Below are 22,813 nucleotides of genomic sequence, written 5' to 3'. Positions count from 1 at the left end.
ACCTATACAATGAAAACTATGGGACACTATTGGAAGAACTCAATGATGACAGAGAGAAATGGAAAGATATTCCTTGCACGTGGATTGGAAGAATAACTATAGTTAAAGTGTCCATACTACCTAAAGCAATCTACAGATTCAATCCCAGTCAGAATCCCAGTGACATTCTTCACGGAAATAGAACAAAGAATCCTAAAATTCATATGGGGATACAAAAGACCTCAAACCGCTAAAGCAATCCTGAGAAAAAAAAGACTGACTTCAAAATATACTACAAAACTATAGTAATCAAAACAGCATGGTACCGATACAAAAACAGACATCAGATCAATGGAACGGAATTGAAAGCCCAGAAATAAAACCACACATCTGTGGACAGCTAATCTTCGACAAAGGAGCTAAGAACATACAATGGAGAAAGGAAAGTCTCTTCAATAAATGGTGTTGGGAAAACTGGACAGCCACTTGCAAAGGAATGAAAGTAGACCATTATCTTTTGCCATACACAAAAATCAACTCAAAATGGATTAAAGACTTGAAAGACGTGAAATCATAAAACTCCTAGAACAAAATATAGGCAGTACACTCTTTGACATCAGTCTTAGAAGGATCTTTTTGAATACCATGTCTACTTGGGCAAGGGAAATGAAAGAAAAAATAAACAAATGGGACTACACCAGACTAAAGAGCTTCTGCAAGGCAAAGGAAAACAGGAACAAAATGAAAAGACACCCTACTAACTGGGAGAAAATATTTGCAAATCATATATCTGACAAGGGGTTAATTTCCAAAGTATGTAAAGAACTCACACAACTCAACAACAGAACAACAAACAACCTAATCAAAAAGTGGGCAGAGGATATGAACAGACATTTTTCCAAAAAAGATATACAGATAGCCAATAGGTACATGAAGAGATATTCAGCATCACTAATCATTAGGGAAATGCAAATCAAAACTACACTGAGATATCTATAACCTTACACCTGTTAGAATGTCTATAGTCACCAAGACAGAAGGTAACAAAATACATACACTGCTGGTGGGAATGCAACTGGTACAGCCATTGTGGAAAACAGTATGGAGATTTCTCAAAAAATTAAAAATAGAAATACCATACAACCCAGCTATCCCACTACTGGGTATTTATCCAATGAACTTGAAATCAGTAATTCAAAGAGACTTATGTACCCCTATGTTCACTGCAGTATTATTCACAACAGCCAAGATGTGCGAGCAACCCAAGTGCCTATTGACTGATGAATGGATAAAGAAGATGTCATATATATACAATAGAATACGACTGAGCCATAAAAAAAGACAAAATCATTCCATTTGCGACAACATGGGTGGACCTTGAGGATATTGTGTTAAGCGAAATAAGCCAGATAGAGAAAGACAAACACTGTATGATTTCACTCATATGTGAAACATAAACTAGCACATGGACAAAAAAGAATAGATTAGTGGTTATCAGAGAGAAAGGGGTTTGGAGGTGGGCATAAGAGGTAAAGGGTCACACTTATATGGTGACTGACAAATAATAATGTACAACTGAAATTTCACAATGTTATAAACTATTATCACCTCAATCATAAAAATATCGCTTAAAGTAACAGAAAATAAGGTACGCAGCAATAAATCTAACGAGATGTGAAATATCTTTACATAGAAGAGTATAACATTAAGATTATGTTCTTAATAAATGGAGAGACATACCATGTTTCCGATAGGAAAATTCAGTATAAATAGCATGTCACTTCTCAAGTTGATTTTATCTGTTCAATGTGTTTTGAATCCATATCTCAACAGGATTTTTTAATGGTGCTTGATAAGGTTCTCCTTTACTCTCTAGGGAGAGCAAAGGGCAAGGAAGAGTCAAGACACTCATGAAGAGGCAGAGCCAGGCCAGCGTCAGGGTTACTTAGTACTTACTGTAATGCTCTGGTAAATAAGACTAGGGGTGTTGGTGCTGAAATAGACAAAGAGACAAAGCACAACAGAGATGTAGAAAAAGACCCAAGCATACATGAAAACAAAGTTTATGGTTTTAGGAAAATTAGTTATTCATATGAGAAAAAAAAATGAAAACAGATCCTTCCTACTGTACACAAAATCGATCCCAGATTAAATGTGAAAGATAAAGCTTTTAAACTTCACAAAATATAGAGAATATTTTTATAACCTTGGGTTAAGACATTCACACACCCCCCAAACAGAAAAGAAAACTGACAGTCTATCTCATTGAAATTAATAACATTTATTCATCAAAAGATACCATAAAAATAGTGAAGAAACAGATTAAAATGCATGTAACTGACAAAGAATTAATATCCAGGAAAAGCAAAGTACTCCTGTAGATCAACCAGAAAGGCCAAAACCCACTAGAAAGATATCCAAAAGACATGAATAGCTGTTTACATAAGAGGTCACACAAATGGCCAATAAGTGTGAAAAGATGCCTAACATCACTGGGAAACTGACAAAGGGAAATGAATACTATAATGAATTGCCATTTCACACTGACGAGATTGAAAAAATTTTAAAATCTGACGATTACAAGTGTCAGTGAGGATGTGAAATAGCAGGAACTCTCATTTACTCTTGGTGGAAGCGTATGTTGGTAGAACCATTTTGGAGAACAGTTTGGTTCCAAAATACATAGTAAAGGTGAAGATGAGCACACCGTAATCCTTAACTTTTACACTCCTTAGTATATCCTAGACCTAATGAAATTCTCACAAATGTGTACCAGCAGAATTGTTTGTAACAGAAAAGAAAATGTGGGAAAACCCAGGTGTCCATTATCAGTGGAGTGAATAAGTATTACAATATATTCATACAGTGGGATACCATACCGCAATGAAATGAATGATTTAAAGCTGCAGGCATCAGTATGGAAGAATATACAAAACAAATTAAAGTTTGTGCAGTATGATGTTTATGTAAACTTTAACGACAAGTAAAACGAGTCAGTGCATTGTGTAGGGATAGATACATGGTAAAGCAATGGAATGAGTAAAACAATTTGAACAATGGTTAACTGCTTAGAAGGGAGCATGGTGCAATCAGGCACACATGATAAGCTTCAAAGGTATTTGTCGTGCTCTTTTTCTTAAGTTGGTGGTTATTACCTAGGTTTTCATTTTTATTAACAATGTTGAAAATGTATATATGTTATATATACTCTTGCGTATATGTATTTAGAATAAATGCATTTCTCTTTTTTCACAGTATAGCCTGTGTACTGCTGCTGGTCCCTGTGGTGCTTTCCTAGTTCTGTAACTTGTTGTTAGTGACATCCGTCGATTCCAACTCCTAGTGACCCTGTGGACAGCAGAGTGGAACCTTCTTGGTCTTTCTGTGCCATCCTCTCACCTCCAGAGCTATATCAGACAGTGCTCCACTGCTGTTCGTATGATTTTCATGGCCAGTTTTTTTGGAAGTAGGTGGCTGCATCCTTCTTCCTAGTTTGGCTTAGTCTGGAAGCTCCACTGAAACCTGTCCACCATGGGTGACCCTGCTGGTATATGAAATACTGGTGATATAGCTTTCAGCACCAAAGCAACCTGCAGCTGCCACAGTATGACAATCGATAGGCAGTGGTGTGGTTCCCTGATTGGGAAATAAACCTGGGCTATGGGGATGAGAGCACTAAATCTTAACTGCTGGACAGCCAGGGCTGTCTAGGTCTATAAGTAAATGAGAAAAATAAGTACACTATTATGAGTTTTTCATTAAGTGAAATTCCTTGAATGTAAAGGACTGTCCTTTATGATGAGATTGTAGTCTTCCCTGTTATATGATATTTAATGTCCCTTTATGAATTGATGGAGATTGTGAATTATAGATTTAAAAATGTATATTATGTCTTATCAAGATAAAAAGCCTGATAGCAGTGCCACAATTTTGGAGGGAAATCTTAGTGATTCACAAAATTCGAAATCTAGGAACCATAGGTATATGTCATTTACCTGTGTGAGGAGATTGTGGGCATAGGGTAAAGATAAGGAAATCCTTGTATTTTTGATGGAGTAATGGACTGTGAAGTTAGTTGGATATGTGATTACAACTGTGGAACCAAAATAACTTCTTTAGGATCTTGTTAGGCTCATCATTAGGAAATTTCTGGAGTGTGGCAGCATGTAATTTAATTTATGCCCAACTCCAAAGGTCCTAAAGTTGAATGGAGTCTCTGGTGGATAATAAGGAGATGTAAGCATTGGCGTCAATATGTGAACATCACCTGGGCGAGGGAATGGAGAGATCAGTGTCCATGCTTGCCATCTTAGAACAAGCAACATTGTCCTATTACTTGGTTCCCATGCTTGGAGAAAAGGGCTGCAAGAGTAGTTACTTGGAGAACACTAAGAGACTTAAATGGGTACCGTGGGGAATGAGATCTTCTTTGTCTGTTATGTTTTGAGAACTTAGTTATATAGGAAGAAAGAGTAATAGCTTTTTTCTAACATGATACTTGCGCAGCTTTCTAGTGGAAGAATCCTTGAAACATAGATGTTTTTTGTTTTCAGTTGAGTCCCTGATTTACAAACTGTTCTTATATGTGAAAGATGACCTGGTTGAGTGGCCTGTGTCCCATAGGCCCCCCTTTCTTCTGCACTATCATTGAGATGTGCACCATTTTTTCCCTTCCTACCACAGATCCTATTGTTCCCTGGGAGTATCTTTTTTATCCCTGGTCTTTGAGTCTCACCTTGCCACAAAACTGCTTGATGCTGGCATCTTTGTTGGCAGGTTTAGGGAAAGGAGAGTGAGCACAAGGGGGAAAGTAAACACTGCTCCCATGGCTGGATTCTGATCTTGGCTCTATTGCTCATTTAGTGTGTGACCTTGAGCATATGTCTCTAAGAGCCTGCTCACCTTATTGATAAAACCAGCATCCTACTGCTTTTATATATCATATTGTTGTTATTTGAGTCTATTGAGAATATGTATGAAAACATTTTTGATGGCATATTAATTACTGTATAATTATGAGGTAATAGTATGATGGTTACACTGATAGATACTATATTAGTTTAATACATTTTCAGTTAAATAGATTTTTATGAACAGTCTTATAAACCTAAGCATCTCATGTAACGTTTACTTTGTGGGAATAGACTGAGTTTCAATCAACTTTTAATAAATGTGTATTCACATACACATATTGAAAGCTCAGTAAGAGCAGAAACTAGGGATTATTATGTTCATAGCTCTCTTGTGCTTAACATAGTTCCCAATATGTGGTGGGTGCTCACTAAATTTTTGTTGAATGAGTGATTATATTATATATATAATTATAAAGAACTTTTCATTCAAAGTACTATCTTACAGTTATTGCAGTGAGTATGGATATATAGACAAGAATGCTATCCAGTCTAAAGTTGTCTTAAGCTGTCCTTTTAATTTTGTATGTGCATTTGCGTAAGCTTTTATGTTGAGAACATATTTAATGCTGAGAATCTTCAGACTTATTTTTGGGGAAATGTAGGATACAAGGTGTTTGATCATCTTGAGATTTTACTAGTTATAGCTAAGAAACTGCTTTGCTTATTGGAGGACAGAAATTGATGGAGAGCTTTATTGTGTTTTCTATTTTAAAGCAAAGGTCATTATCACCATCTCAATTTATTTGTTCCGTGAAAGGTTATTAATAGACTTGTTTGCTAAGCCTGAGCTGCTCCGATGTGTGAACTGTCTTCTTCTTTGAATTGCATGCTCTGTGAGGGACCTTACTGCTGAAATTGTGTAGTACCCCTTTCAGAGGTTTAGTTCATTTTGCAGGGTAGTGGTTCTCTTCGTGTTTGGATATAGTGCTTTCTTAAATTCTTGTAGATTGATTTTTGTTTCAGTATTTTGATCTTTTTCCAACTCTTCTTGATGCTTTAAGCCTTTAAAAATCTCTTAAAGCCTAGGTTTGTTTTCTTGGGATTGAAGGTAAAGTATATAGCTCTTAAAATACTTTCATCCTAATTTAAAGCAATGTATTTTATCATGAGTGTGCCTATGGAACTTTATAGAATTTAAATGGATCTTCCAACTACCAAATTAGATTATTTAAAAATATCAGCTGTCTTTGCCATTTATCTGTTTTTTAAATAAAGACGATCAGGAAGTGGTCCAGGGAACTCGTTCAAGTTCTGATACCACAGTGAGGTGCCTCCTGCAGTCCTCATCTCTGGCTCTGTAGAAAGAGAAACTAAGACTGGGCATTTTCTTTGGACATATAGCAGGAACATCTAGAGAATCTTTTTAGTATGGCCTTTTGTGGTTTTTCCCTCTGCTCAAATGTCTGCTATTTTAGTAAAGAAAGAGCCACAATATATGTAGTTGGTCTCTTCAGTGGCAAGGTGGTAATAAAATATTATAATGAGTTCTTTTTAATAATAGAGAATTTCAAAAGAAATAATATTGTTTGTTTATGTCAGTGTTTTCCAATTTTGACCATGACCCATGTAAGAAATACATTTAACGTCACTACCCAAAACATAATGTGTATAGTTTACCCAAAACATGATGTATATAGCTAGTTATATAAAAAACCTAAAACAAATGATTCATGAAACAGCTTACCTTTTAATCTCAGAGTATGATGCACTCTAATATTTCCTATCCTGGCCTGTTGTGTTTGATTTTAAACAATGCTATTTGTCACCCACCAAGTTGATTTTTCAACTTAGCAATGAGTGGTGACTTGAATTTTGAAAAGCATTTTAAAATAAATATGTTTATCCATAGGTCAAAATCTATTTCTAGTGTAAATGTCTCACATGACTTTCAAAACTATTTTGATGATCTTGCAACATTCTTTTCTCTAATTTTTACTTGTTTTCATATACAGATAATATAGTGTAAACTGGGAAAAATGTTAGATTAAATTGTTAACCCGGATATGTTTTAAGAGTGTTGAGCTTTGCTGTAAACTTGACAGTAGTTGAATCCTGCCAGCGTGACACAGTAAAGAGAATGCAAGAGGTAAATCCAGCTTGAGCATAGTTTGATCCTTAGTCTGACTTTAAAGTTAATACAAAATCTGTAGTGAGTATAAGTAATTCTGAAATTAAATTGAAATCACAAGAGATATATAAAAATGTTTTAAAAATAAGTCTTTGGTTCTTGGGGGTTACAAATCTAGGGTTTGGTTTTAAATTAACAGTTGCCTTTAAAAATTTGGGTTTTTTTAAGTGTTTTTTTTCATTATTGAAGAAGGGAGTATTTGTGATTACCTTACGAAGTTAATGTCCAGCAGTTTGTTATATCCTATCATAAGATCATTATAGTATAATTGTTTTCTTTGGATTAGATTATAGACTCGAAAAATGTAAGTTATTATTACTACCTTACATTTACAAAACACTTTATATTGATCAAAACATATGTACATGTGTATGCAGTCATGCATTGCTTAATGATGAGGATACATTCTGAGAAATGTGAAGTTAAGTGATTTTGTCGTTGTGCAAACATCACAGAGTATACTTACACAAACTTAGATGATATGACCTACTACACCCCTAGGCTCTATGGTGCTAATCTTTGGAAATCACTCTCATATATGCCGTCCATCGTTGACTGAATCTTCGTTATGCAGTGCATGACTGTATTTATATTTATCCTTGCAATTGTATGATGTGTAGGCAAGGCAAGTGGTAGATAATAATTGAACCAAATATAGGATCCAGAAATATTAGCTCCTAGTGTTGTTTCCACTGGTTCTAATTGAAGTAATGCTTTTTTAGTTTACCAAGTATTTTCATCAAGTATTTTGAGTTTACCAAGTATTTTAAAATCTTTAACAAGGCTAATGGAAGCTTTGTGAAGTTTGTGTAAATACGGCTACTGCATTTATTTCACCACCATTCAGATGAGGTGGGAAAGATGGAGTTCTTATTTAAATTTCCAGATGATTAGGCCCCAGTGATCACATCTTAGGGGAGAAAGGGTATAGATAACCGATTTGAGTTAGGATTACTCAAGTGAATGCAAAGAAAGGATAAAATGGTAACAGGTGGCTAATAGGGAGGGGAAAATAAATCCTGCTAATTATATCACTTTATTTAGTAATATTTTGTTATTCTTATCTGCCTTGCTTCTCTGAACTACTGAATTACAAACCTGGACAAAATAACAGCCTACATTTGTGGAGTGTTTTCCATATACCAAGCAACAGTCTAAGAACTTTGAAAAAAAATTTATGTGTATATGTATAATGAAATGGTTATGCATATATTTTATAGAATAACCGTAAAACCAATACTTATGTACCTAGCACCCCACGTTTAGGAGAGATCATTGCCAGTACTTTAGAAGTCTTTGGTCTCTCCCAATCCCAGTCTCTTCCCCATTTTGCCCTCTGCATGCCCCAGGTAACCACTATCCTTACCTTTGTGTGAATTTTTTTTTTCCTTCCCAAAGCCCCCCAGTACATAGTTGTATATTCTAGTTGTGAGTGCCTCTGGTTGTGCTATGTGGGATGCCGCCTCAGCATGGCCTGACAAGTGGTGTCATGTCCGTGCCCAGGATCCAAACCAGCAAAATCCCGGGCCACCGAAGTGGAGCGCGTGAACTTAACCACTCAGCCATGGGACTGGCCCCTGTATGAATTTTCATGCTTTTTTAATCCTCAAATAATGTTACCTTTACCTGTGCATGTCTACACAATTTGGAGTTTACTTTGAAAGACTGACTAGTAAGCACAAGCTCATTTTGGGAAGGAAGGGGCAATCTTGCCACTATTTGACAGAGCTTCCCAGGAAAAGATAAACTGAACAAGGTGTCTGGGCTATAGGTTGGCTTTGATTTCTTTGAGAGTTTAACAAGAGCCTTTGCTATGGAAAACATTGGGCGGGATCATTACTGAGTCCTGGGAAATATCGGGTCCCTCATAGCTTGCAGTTTAGGTCTTACACACTTGTCAGTATATATGGTCAAGAAAGGCGAGAAGGTAGAAAATAGAACACTTAAACACGCGTTGTAGAAGACAGTGACAAGAGAATGAGCAGGCAGGCTGCAGACTGGGAGAAAATATTTGCAAAAGAAACATCTGTTAAAGGACTGTTGTCCAAAATATACAAAGAATTCTTAAAATCAACAATAAGAAAACAAACAACTCACTTAAAAAATGAGTGAAAGACCTTAACAGACACCTCACTAAAGAAGATATATAGATGACAAATAAGCGTATGAAAAGATGCTCTACGGCGTATGTCATCAGGGAAATGCAAATTAAAACAACAGTGAAATACTGCTACATACCTATTAGAATAGCCAAAATCCAAAATACTGACAACACCAGTGTAGAGCATAGGAACTCTCGTTCATTGTGGGTGGGAAGGCACAATGGTACAGCCACTTTAGAAGACAGTTTGCTGGTTTCTTACAAAACTAAACCATACTCTTATCATACAATCCAGCAGTCATGCTCCTTGATATTTACCCAAAGCAGCTGAAAACATAGGTCCACACAAAAACCTGCACTAAGATGTTTGTAGCAACTTTATTTTGTAATTGCCAAAACTTGGAAGCAACCAAGATGTCCTTCAGTATGTGAATGGATAAGTAAACTGTGATACATCCAGACAATGCAATATTATTCAGGGCTAAAAAGAAATGAGATATCATGCCACGAATAGACATGGAGGAACCTTAAATGCATATTACTAAGTGAAAGAAGCCAACCTGAAAAGGCTTCACACTGTGTGATTCCATCTACGTGACGTTATGGTAAAGGCAAAGCTATGGAGACAGTAAAAAGATCAGTGGTTGCCAGAAGTTGTAGCCAAGTAGGAGGGATGAATAGGAGGAGCACAGAAGATTTTTAGGGCACTGAAAATACTCGGTATGATACTGTAATGATAGATACATGTCATTATACATTTGTCCAAACCTGTAGAATGTACAACAGCAAAAGTGGACCCTAAGATAATCTTTGGACTTTGGGTGATTATGATGTCTCAGTGTGGGTTCATCAGTTGTAACAAGTGTACTCCTCTGGTGGTGGAAATTGATGAGGCAGGCCATGCATATGTGAGGCAGGGGGTATATGGGAAATAGCTTCCTCTCAATTTTGCTGTGAACTTAAAATTCCTTTAAAAAATAGAGTCTTTAAAAAAAAAAAAGAACACGTCAGTGTATTAGAAGTATCCTCAGCTTATCCAAACATAATGGCCTGTGGAAAAGAAAAGAAACTTCATCAGCATACGGTCGAGACAAACCAAGGTCAGAAAAGAATTTGGGCAAAGCTCACCCAAACAGCTTGTCCTAGGATTAAAAAGAGATGGTACAGTGGTAGGGGACTTTTTGGTGATGACAGCTCTTTTATATTGAATGTCCTGTGTCCTGTATTCCATGCATTCTTAATTTGCTGTCACTTTTTGGTAGAGTGTGTATTCTAGTACAGCCTTTCTTAGCTAGGGTTCTGTGAGGGAGTAAGGCCTATAGAAAATAATTTAAGTGAATATTTCCTCAGTTCTCCCAAGGATATGGTCATGGTTAGAGCCATTATAGATGCATGGGAGAAAAAGTTAATTCGTTTTGAAGAGTGGATATTTTAGTACATTAGACCTAATTCTATTGTAGAACCCCAGGTGAGAATGGCTACTCTAACAAACTCTTTAAAAACATGTGTGGAAAGTACATTTTTGAGACCTTGTATGTCAAAAAATATTTTTATTTTACCCTAAGATATAGTTAATCCTTTGGCTGGGTATGGAATTCCAAGTTGGATGTCTTTTTCCTTCCAATTTTGAAGGCATTGCTTATATTTTTGTGCTGATTCCAGTATTATTATTGATGTCAGTAGCTTATCTGATTCCTGATCTAAAGGAACTTGAGGCTGTGAGTTATCTGCAAAGGGATTCTTTGGTATAAAGAGGTTTGGTTCTCAGTTTTTAGCACTGCGGGTTTGTGGTTTGGCTCTCTTGGACCTGCAAGACAGTGACTACTTATTTCATGCTTTCCAGTATCAAATTTATGTTGCTGGGTGTACTTCCAGATTGGAAATAAGAACTGTGATCAGAAAAATCAATCTAGGGTAGATAAAGAGGGTGATTGACTGGAGCTTTTTAACTTCAATTAAGGTAGATTAAGGTAAATGGATTTGAATATAACTAGGAAAGAATTCTTTGGAATTTTAAAGATTAGGTATAGAGAGACAACATAGTGTATTATTTTGGCTGTAGGTACTTTCCTGTTAGATATAATGATGTGGGATCATACCAGTCACTTAGTTTTAACCTAGTAAAGAGAGATATTTCTATTTGTCACTGTGATGATAAACTTGCGTGTTTTTTTAATTGGAGAGTTTTAAGTGGGACATACTTACTGGTAGATTATGTATTTTGCAAAGTATAAATGTAATGAAGAGGAACTGTAGCAACTCATATCTGTTTCAGAGAACACATATTGGAGCATACAGCATTAATGATGATGTCTTTCTAATCTTCTCTGGGTTGGTTTGAACTAACACTGTCTTAATGACTCATATATCCCTGCTAGAGGTAAAACTTACATGTTTATTCTTTGCTTTAACTGTTGGAATCCATCAAAATTGTACGTGAAAGAATATCTTTCCTCATGAAATCTTAATCATGCCTGAGGCAAGCAGTAGATTAGATATACATCTGGAAGCTTCAGAAAAGATAAACAATGTTATGTTTATATCCACTTTTGCAGTAAGCAAAAACTGGAAAGGAAAGAATCGGGAAAGTGGTGGATACTACAAAAACACAGTGGGTATGGGAAAAGAAGAGAAACTGTTTTTATTACTTCATCCTAGATCTCTAAGTATTGATCTTGCTTTGTTTTCCTAAGGCAGCAATTCAGTGCAGGGCATTAATGGTTTAATAAAAAGGTAAAACATTAGTGGAATAGCCTTTCTTGTTTATCAGTTCTTTTTTAAAAAACCCAGCAGCATGGCTTAAGTGCCTTTTCTGTCAGTCTCTTTCTTTATCTGTTTATTGCTGATTTGACAGTCTCTGGTCCTTCTCCTTTGCTGTTAAATGTGTGTGTCCTTTGTTTTTGCTGGTGGGTTTTGCTACATTTGGATGTGAGGGAAAAGCCTGTCATTGCCTTACTGGTCTAATTAGCCTTCTGGGTGAGCATATACATTAAATAGGCCTTCTAAGCCATGAAAGAAGAGAGCTCACAACAACGTAGATTTTCTTCCTGTGCTGCGGTCTCGCCTGTTTTATTTCCTCCACGAATTGATGGCCGAAAGCTTGTCCGGAACGCTTCGTTTGGAGGATACAATGAACTTTCTCCTTCGTTGCCAGGTTTGCTTGTTTAATCTTGCATTCTTTTCTTAATTTCTTGCCGACCTTCCATAGAAACAAACCAGACGTTTTAACATCTTAAAACTGCTTTCATTTAAACAAAACAATTTTATAGTGAAAGGTTAGGTTTTAGTAACTGCTGTTATATGGCTTGGTTTTCCCATATTTTCTCGTACAGTCTCTTAAGCTCAAACTCGAGAACTAATGATTCAGTAAAGTATGAATCTTGTATGCTTATAGCATGGATTTTTGCTTTAATTATAGAAATAAATAGTTATTATGACCCTTTGATAAAATTAAAACCTTTTCTGGACTTGAGATAAATGTAAAATTCTATAAATAAACAAATTGCTCTGAGATTTTTGCAAATGAAACCCAGATATTTGATGTGGATATTTGTTTGGCTATTTTCTGCAGAATGGTAACTATAATAAAATTGATGTTTAGTTTAAGCTTTAATAGCTCATGTCCTGACTAAAGTGAAGAGTTCTGCCCAAGTATAATTTTGGAAATGCCTTACTTGTTGTTAGATGTGTTTGTGTATGATTAGTTTTTGTGGTATGTATTTTTAGGGTAATATGTATTAAATGAAATTAGGCATTTGACAGTCATGAGTTAAACATTAAATAGTTGGTCAATGAGATGAAGATATAAGTTGTTCATTTATTGATATTTATTGTAGCAAATATTTGGGTATATATTTTAAAAATATGAACAGTCTTCTTTGTTTTCTTTTCAAAATTTTAAACTGCTACATAATTATATCTACTTTTTAAAGGTTATATTATTTTTAAAAATAAAAATATTCTTTGAATACTCATGGCAAAGAAATATTGACTGAAACTCATGCTTGCTTTAACCATTTTATGACACTTATATTTTGTTAAATTTCAATTGTATTTTCTGTTTTCACACTAACCTTTATTCTTGATTTTTGTGAATATTCATGTTGATAGATGGTATATGAATTCTTTTGAGATAGTGAAACACCTTATAGAAGGTATTACCTGGGCAATTAATTTATTATAAGTTCACTAATTTCATTTTCTTTTCTAACAGTGTTTCCAAAAAGAATTGGAAACCACAGTCCTGAGCTGTTGCCTGAGTAGCATAGCTTTGCACAGCATTCCTGACCTGCATTTAGTCTTCCCAGTGTAACATGGTTACTGTCATGCTTCTGACGTTCTCAGAATGGTGCAGATTTTAGTGTTTGTCTTTGTCCAGAAGGGGCTTTGAAAATACAACATACTGGAATTTTGTAATGTTGTTAAATACTCTCTTTGCTTTGGCAATCTGACTTAGTTCCATTTCTCTGTTTCTCTCTGTCTCTTTGTTTTTTTTTAAGCCAGAAGCTTTCTGGCACGTGTTTGCTGACCTTCATGCCATGAGTCTACTTAATATTAAAGAATAATCATGTGACCCTAATGACCAATAGAAAACTTCATTTTCCGAAAGTTTGGTGTTTACTTAATGAGGCAATTGAAGGCAGAATTGTCAGTTTATCTTGTCAAAGCTTATATTGAAGGTCATCCTGGATTGATCTTTTTGGATGGAAAAGTAAACGGTTGGCTTTGTTTACTAGTTCCTGAAACAGAGAAAGTCGTATTCATTGGGCTGCTTCCGTGTTCCCCTCAATACGACCAACAGTGTGTTGCAATCAGCCATGTTAAAAAGCTCTTTAAAATATGTGTTATTTTATCAGCTAAGAAATAGAATGGTATTAGATACTTCAGAGAAGTGGCTATTTATTTATTAAGTTAAAAGTAAAATTATGGTTTCTTCTGAGACATTTCTTTGTACTGAAAAAAAATTTTTAGATGCGTTTTTATTTGACATCATTAGAGGAGGAAAAGTTCTAAATTAGTGATATTTAAAGATAACTTTGTCTTACTTCTTTGAGCACTTTTTTCATTTTAGTTTTCTTGAAGAAAATCTCTCTCTTTTTTTGTTGTTTTGGTCACTTCTACCTTAAGAAATATATTGATGTTTTGAGATATAATATAAAAATGGTACCCATTGCCCATGTACTCATAGTGACACTATAGTGCAAATTTTTTTTTTCAGTTCGTGTCTCTTTGTCTCTTTCCTTAATCTCAAGTATCACTTCTAGGTATATTCATTGGACCAGTCTCTAGAGCAGTACCTAAAAATCGGAGTAACTAAACTTTGAGCAAAGATATCGTTTATAGACAAACTGTGAGCTTTAGTGCACAGATAGATTTCTTTTTAGTGTGTGTGTGTGTGTATATATATATATATATATATGTATATATATATATATATATATATATATATATATATTTGTTTTTTCAGGAAGATTAGCCCTGAGCTAACATCCACCACCAATCCTCCTCTTTTTGGTAAGGAAGACCGGTCCTGAGCTAACATCTGTGCCCATCTTTCTCTACTTAATATGTGGGACACTTGCCACAGCATGGCTTGATAAGTCGTGCATAGATCTGTGCCCGGGATCCAAATGAGCGAACCTCAGGCCACTGAAGTGGAGCACACAAACTTAACTGCTATGCCACTGGGCCAGCCCCTCTTTTTAGTATATTTTGACTTCTCAGAGGTTTTTTTTCCTGTGCAGTTTCTTGATTCGTGGCTGTATTTGGTATAGTTAATTTTAATATAGCAATTCTATATTTTGCAAATACCTATTAACTCTACATTTGTAGATACCTATATCTAATCTCATTTCATGAGACTGAAGCAGCATAAAGCTTACTTTATTATATCTAAACATTAATGAACCAAATTTGTTACTGAAGTATATAAAAAGGTTATACCTTATCAATGATGATAGCACTTGTATCCTGTTAACAAATTAGAAGTTAAGGACAGAGTGCTAATTTATTTAGGAATAATATTCCATTGGATTAGTAGGAGAAAATAAACTCTATGTACTACTGCTTTATTGGAAAATATCTTTATCACCACAGATTTAAGGAAGACTTTCTTAAGACCAAAAAGCACTAACACTTAAAGAACAAGGTTGCTGAATTGACTACATTAATATTAAGAGCTGTTCATCAAAATAAACCATGCAGAAAATAAAAAGACAAGCCACAGAATGGGGAGGTATTTGTAACGAATATAGCTGGCAAAGGACCAGTACCTGGAGTACATCAAGAATTTGTGTATATATGTCAGTAAGAAAAAGATAGACAATGAGTTGGGTTTTTTTAGTGAGGAAGATTTGCCCTGAGCTAACATCTGTTGCCAGTCCTCCTCTTTTTGCTTGAGGAAGATCCGAACCTGTGAACCCCGGGTGCCAAAGCGGAGTACACAAACTGCCACCTGACTGGCCCCAACAATGAGTTTTTAAAAAATGCACAAAGGGGAGCTGGCCCCATGGCCGAGTGGTTAAGTTCGCGTGCTCTGTTGCAGGAGGCCCAGTGTTTCATTGGTTCGAATCCTGGGCGCGGACATGGCACTGCTCATCAAGCCACGCTGAGGCAGCGTCCCACATGCCACAACTAGAAGGACCCACAACGAAGAATATACAACTATGTACCGGGGGGGCTTTGGGGAGAAAAAGGAAAAAAATAAAATCTTTAAAAAAAAAATGCACAAAGGATCTGAAGAGGTTCTTCAAGAAGAGAAAACTAAAATGACTAGTTAACATATGAGAAAATGTTCAACGTCATTAGTCTTCAGGGACATGCAAACTAAAACCTCGTTAATATACCATTGATATACCCAACAGATTGACAAAAATATTAAAAATTTGTCAATATTGATGTTACCGTAAATATAGAGAAAGGAGAACTCTTACCTGCTGTTAGTGGAAAAATAAACAAATTGATAAATAATTTGGTATTCTTTTTTCTTTGTGTACACCTTATTATATTTCAAATTCTGTGTAGATTACATCATGTTCATCACCCAAAAACTACAATTTGATATTCTTAAAGTTGAAGACACACATACACTGTAACCCAGGAATTCTACTTCTAGGTTTAAACCCTAGAAGAAACTCACGGATATATATGTCCACCAGGATACATTTCCAAGAATATTTGTAGCAGCATTGTTCACAAGAGGGACAAACTAGGAGCAACTCAAATGTCTATCAACAATATATGGATAAATAGTGATATAGTCATGCAGTGGGATGCTAATAGGCAGTGAAAACAAATGAAATACCCACTGTCACACACTGGTAAATAATGACTGCAAAAGTCAAGATAATTACTTTTGAGTAGAAGAAAAGTAGGTAGTGGTCAAGAGTGGCACTGGGGGAGATATTATGAGATGCTGACAATTCTCTATTTCTTGATTTGGGTGGTAGTTTTGCAAATAGTCACTGTATACATTAAATTACACATGTTTTATGCAATTTTCCGAAGGTGTTCTGTGTTTCACTATTTAAAAAACCATCACAAGTAAAAGTGGAGTCCATTTCTATTAATTTTTGGATCAAGTTTATCAAATTTTTATATTTGAAAGGATAAATAAGCATAAGACCCTCCCTTTCAGGAACTCACAGTGAAGTATGGAACATGAACATGAAAACAAATAATTGAAGTATATTGTGATAAATATGGTAGTACAAATGTGTATGAAGTACTTTGTGTCTCAGAGCAGGGGACAGGTAACTGTGCCTACACAGTCAAAGCAAGGCCTCCTAGAACAGGTGGCTTTGCGTCTTGAGAGGCACCCTGGCATTTTAGAAACGGCACGAATTTTAAAGTTGGACCCAAGTTTGAATCAGCTCTGATACTGTCACTTATTGACATGAGTCAAGTCACTTAATTTCTGTTAGCCTCAGTTTTTTAAATTATATAAAATATAATTAATATTTGGGAGTTTTTGTGGTGGTGTTTTAGAGATTAGAAAGTAACGCATCTAGCATAGTGTCTTACAATCACAAGTGTTCCTACAAATGGTTTCTTTATTGTTTTCATTAATATTATTGTTAGTTATCATTATAATTGTCATCATTGTTGATGAATGGATCAGAATTAGCCAGGTGCAGAATAAGTTAAAGGAATATAGATTAAGTGAGAAAGGATGTCGAAGGAGGAGAGATCTAGTAAACTGGAAGAATAGTGGCGCAGCCGTTAAGTTCGCACGTTCCGCTTCTCGGCGGCCCAGGGTTCGCCGGTTCAGATCCCGGGTGCGGACATGGCACCGTTTGGCACGCCATGCTGTGGTAGGCGTCCCACATATAAAGTGGAGGAAGATGGGCACGAATGTTAGCTCAGGGCGAGACTTCCTCAGCAAAAAGAGGAGGACTTCCTCAAAAAAAAAGAAAACAAAACTAGAAGAATAAGGAAGGATATCTGAGTTTTTATTTATTTATTTTATTGAGGCATAATTTACATATACTTAAGTGCACAGCTTTTTCACTTCTTAGTTATGTATAGGCAAGTGTAACTACTTCCCAGATCCCCAGACTTCCTCCTGTCCCTCCCAGTCAATTCCTCCTACAACAGAGGTAAACCACCATTCCAACTTCTAACACCATAGACTAGATTTGCCAGTTCCTAAACTTTATATAAATGGAATCCTACAGTATGTATGTTTTTTTTGATGGGGAAAGGTGGCTGCTTTCACTCAATATTATGTTTGTTGTTTTGTGTAGTAGTAATTGGTTTTTTTCCATTGCTGTGTAAATTCCATTGTGTAAATATACTATAATATATTCATTTATTCTACTATTAATAGCCATTTGAGTTGGCTCCAGATTTGGGCTATTTAAATAAAGCTGCTTGAACATTTTTGTGCCTGTCATTGATGAAAACACATGCTCATTTCTGTTGGGTTTATCTCGGAGCAGAATTGCCGTGTGTTAGCATATGCATGCGTTCAGCTTTAGTGGATACAATCAAATAGTTTTCCAAAGCGGTTATGCCCCTTTAGACTCCCACCAGTAGTAAACAGAGTTCCAGTTGCTCCGCCTTCTCACCTGTACTTGGATGGTGTTGACCTTTTAATTTTAGCTATTTTGATGAGGACATAAGTCTCTATATCATTGTGGTAGTGGGGAGGATAGTAGGAAGAGAATTGACTACCTAAAATCACTAGCAAGCAAACTTGGTGAGAAGTCATGATCTGAAACTTTTCTGCATTATTGATAATGGTCAATAATATGTTATAGGCTTCAGGATTTTGACTATAAATATCACTAAACTTTTTTAAATAAAAATAATTTTAAAGTAATTTTGAATCCCCATACTTGGTGGAAAATACATAAATGCCTAAGAAGTATTTTGGCAGAGCCTCTTTGGCTTCTACTAAATATACTTTTGTCACTGACTTTTTAAGATAAAGATTATTTTGCACGTTTTTAGGAAACTAGCTTTATCCAGTCTAAAGACAGAGTCCCTAGTGTGACGCTTTTTGCTTCGCTTACCTTGGAATTGCCCTTGAAAACTTAGTGTACAGTATGGCAATATTTTCTTTTTAAGGTTTTTGAACCTGTTTCTATCTTCTTTGCATTTTTTTTATGCTGATCGTCTACTTATTTGCCCTTAGTTAAAGCGCAAAAGTAGTTGACCAGACTTAGCATTTTGCTTTATCCCTCTATACTTTTTAAAAATATTTATTTGTTTATTTTTGTGAAGAAGATGGCCCTGAGCTAACATCTGTGCCAATCTTCCTCTATTTTGTATGTGGGATGCTGCCACATCATGGCTTGATGTGTGGTGTGTACATCTACGCCTGGGATCTGAACCAGTGAACCCCGGGCCACCAAAGCTGAGCACACGAACTTAACCACTACACAACCGGGCCAGCCCAATTTATTATTTGTTTTATTGAGGTAACATTGGTTTATAACATTACATAAATTTCAAGTACGCATCATCATATTTTGATTTCTCTGTAGATTACGTGATATTCACCACCCAAAGACTAATTACCATCCATCACCATACACATGGACCTATTCACCCCTTTTGCCCTCCTCCCTCCCCGCTTCCCTGCTGGTAACCACCAGTTCAATCTCTGTCTCTATGTGTTTGTTGTTGTTGCTATCTTCTGTTTATGAATGAGATTGTACAATATTTCACTTTGTCCCTCTGGCTTATTTCGCTTAGTGTAATACCCTTAAGTTCTGACCATGTTGTTGCAAATGGCAAGATTTCATTTTTTTTTATGGCTGAGTAGTATTCCGTTGTGTAGATATACCACATCTTTTTTATCCATTTATCTCTTGATGGGCACCCAGTTTGCTTCCAACTCTTGGCTATTGTGAATAATGCCACGATGAATGTAAGGGTGCATATATGTTTATGCATTAGTGTTTTCATGTTCTTTGGATAAATACCCAGCAGTTATCCCTCTGTACTTTTAAATAACTTGAAAGTCATCAGATCAGCTTTTAAAATAATTTGATTTTCAAATTAGAGGTATAGAGAATCTTTTAGAATGGGATTCATATATTGGGTTTGACAGATAATATAGAATTGTGGTTTATGAATGTCCTTTTACAACATTTGAAACTTTTTACAAGACATATTTGTATGTTGAAGAGAGAGTCTGTTTGGGTTTTTAACTTCTACTTTTGTTTTAATTTACTGTTCTGTTTTAAAAATAATATGTGAATGAGGCTACAATGAAGTGGGTATTTTTCCTGATCTTGTAAATAGATAGGTCTAGATTCAGCTGAAACTAAGACCTCACTAGAGAAATTGAAGTGAAAATCTGTATTTACAGGACTAAAAGAAAACTTTTTTTCATTTACAGTATATATTTTTAGAAAATCTTTTCTTCCATATGTATTTAGAACTTTCAAGTAATTTGTTAGTTCATTAGTATTAAGAATTACTTGCTACAAAATTTTTATTACTCTGAATAAATATCTTAGAATTTTTAAACTGAATTATGTAACTTTGGTTTCTTTTACACTAAAGTTTCAAATTCCAGTAAGTTTTCATTTAAAATTCCATGCTGCATTTATGAAACAATTTTTTTCGCTAGTATTGGGTTTGAGTGATCCTTCTCCTTACCAGAAAAAGAAAAAAAGATTCCTTCTTCATACTACATAAAAATTTCAGTAAAATGTCTGGATTATGAAAATGGAGTAGATTTGTTTTTAGCTGATATGAAACCAAATACAGAATAGATGGTATCGTTGATATGCTAGAAATGATTTTTAAATGCTTCAGGCACTGGTGCTACTGATGATTTTTTGTGTTGCTTTATGAATAATAGTTTATATATTTTTGGTATAGGCTTTTATTGGACTCAGAACAAGTAACTATAGGGAAGAGTTAATATTACTTGCCCTCAAAAGTTGAAAGAACTTCATTGAACTGAGTACAGGCACACCTTGGAGATATTGTGGGTTTGGTTCCAGACCACAATAGAACGAATATCTCAATGAAGTTCGTCACATGAATTTTTTGGTTTCCCAGTACATATAAAAGCTATGTTTACACTATATTGTAGTCTATTAAGTGTTTATTAGCATTATGTCTAAAAAAGTATGCATAGCAAAAGAAACTTTATTTATAAAAAATGCTAACCATCATCTGAGCGTCCAGTGAGTCATAATCTTTTACTGGTGGAGGGTCTACATCTAGAGTTACTTCTCCCACTGAAATCTTGAACCCCTCAAAGTCATCCACGAGGGTTGGAATCAACTTCTTCCAAACTCCTGTTGATGTTGATGTTTTGACCTCTTCGCATGAAGCACAAATGTTCTTAATCACATCTAGAATAGTGAATCCTTTCCAGAAGGTTTTCAATTGAGTTTGCCCAGATCCATCAGAGGAATCACCATCTATGAGAGCTACAGTCTTATGAAATGTATTTTTTAAATAATAAGTCTTGAAAGTCGAAATTATTCCTTGATCCATAGGCTGCAGAATGGATGTTGTGTTTGCAGGCATGAAAACAACATTAATCTTGTACATCTCTGTCAGAGCTCTTGCGTGACCAGGTACATTGTCCATGAGCAGTCATATTTTGAAAGCAATCCTTTTTTCTGAGCAGTAGGTCTCAACAGTGGCCTTAAACTATTCAGTAAGCCATGTTGTAAACAGATGTGCTGTCAGCCAGGCTTTGTTGTTCCATTTATGGAGCACAGGAACAGTAGATTTAGCATAATTCTTAAGGGCCCTAGGGTTTTCAGAATTATAAGTGAGCATTGGCTTCAACTTAAAGTCATCAGCTGCCTTAACCCTTAACAAGATTGTCAGCCTGTCCTTTGAAGCTTTGAAGCCAGCCACTGACTTTTCCTCTCAAGCTATGAAAGTCCTAGATGGCATCTTCTTCCAATAAAAGGCTGTTTCGTCTATATTGAAAATCTGCTGTTTAATGCAGCCACCTTCATTAATTATCTTAGCTAAATCTTCTGGGTAATTCGATGCAACTTCTACATCAGCACTTGCTGCTTTGCTTTGCACTTTTATGTTATGGAGACAGCTTTTTTCTTAAATTTCATGACCCAACCTCTGCTCGCTTCAATGTTTTCTTCTGCAGCTTCCTCACCTCTCTCGGCCTCCATAGAATTGAAGAGAGTTAGGGCCTTGCTCTGGATTAGGCTTTGGCTTCAGGGAATGTTGTGGCTGGTTTGATCTTCTATCCAGACCATTAAAACTTTCTCCGTATCAGCAATAAGGCTGTTTCACTTTCTTATTGTTCATGTGTTCACTGGAGTAGCCCTTTTCATTTCCTTCAAGAACTTTTCCTTTGCATTCACAACTTGCTAACTGTTTGGCGCAAGAGGCCTAGCTCTCAGTCTGTCTTGGTTTTCAACATGCCTTCCTCACTAAGTTTAATCGTTTCTAGCTTTTGATTTAAAGTGAGAGACGTGTGACTCTTCCCTTCACTTGGACACTTCAAGGTCATTGTAGGGTTATTAAATGGCATGATTTCAATGTTGCTGTGTCTCAGGGAGTAAGGAGGCCTGAGGAGGAGAGAGATGGGGGGATGGCCAGTCATTGGAGCAGTCAGAACACACACAATGTTTATTGATTAGGTTTGCTATTATATATGGGCATAGCTCATGGCGCCCGAAAACAGTTATGATAGTAACATCAAAGAGCACTGACCACAGGTCACCATAAGAAATGTAATAATAATGAAAAAGTCTGAAATATTGCTAGAATTACCAAAATGTAACACAGAGATACAAAGTAAGCAAATGCTGTTGTAAAAATGGCACTGATAGACTTGCGTGACACAGGGTCGCCACAAACCTTCAATTTTTAAAAAAATGCAGTATCTGCAAAGTGCAGTAAAGTGAAGCACGTGCAATAAAGTGAGGTGTGTCTGGGTTTTTTTACTGCTCCTTTTATGCCTGCCACATGAATCTCAGGATTAACATTTCTCTAATTGTACTCTAATAAGATTCGTTTGTTAATTGCTTTTGGCCGACTACATTAATGTGTTACATCATCACAGGGATGTGTGTATGTTTATCCCAGTGCACTCATGCATTTAGGGTTTATAGTTTTATAATTTATATAATAATAGTCAGTGACAATGATACCATTAAGGGAAAACATTCATTGAATATATACTATGTGCGAAATACTGTGCTAAGTTCTTTCAATGCATCCTCATTTAATTCTCACAATAAA

At 35.7% G+C, this 22,813-nt stretch overlaps 1 protein-coding gene across 11 annotated transcripts in view; it reads left to right on the top strand.

The window, feature by feature from the left end:
• The window catches only part of OSBPL8 (oxysterol binding protein like 8), a 196,096-nt gene that overhangs the window by 112,826 nt on the left and 60,457 nt on the right, over nt 1–22,813 (top strand). Inside the window, exon 1 of one of the 11 annotated variants that reach the window (XM_070600112.1) lies at nt 11,793–12,275. The exons of the other annotated variants lie outside the window; for them this stretch is intronic. Within the exon in view, the coding sequence (XP_070456213.1) occupies nt 12,131–12,275 (145 nt within the window). The 5' untranslated portion in view covers nt 11,793–12,130. Of the gene's footprint in view, nt 1–11,792; nt 12,276–22,813 lie in introns of those variants that run through there. 11 annotated transcript variants of the gene reach the window in all.

This window comes from Equus przewalskii, chromosome 29, assembly GCF_037783145.1.
Source record: "Equus przewalskii isolate Varuska chromosome 29, EquPr2, whole genome shotgun sequence".
Classification (NCBI taxonomy): domain Eukaryota; kingdom Metazoa; phylum Chordata; class Mammalia; order Perissodactyla; family Equidae; genus Equus; species Equus przewalskii.
The sequence above is the reverse complement of the archived record's forward strand: the minus strand, read 5'-3'. Positions and strand labels throughout refer to the sequence as shown.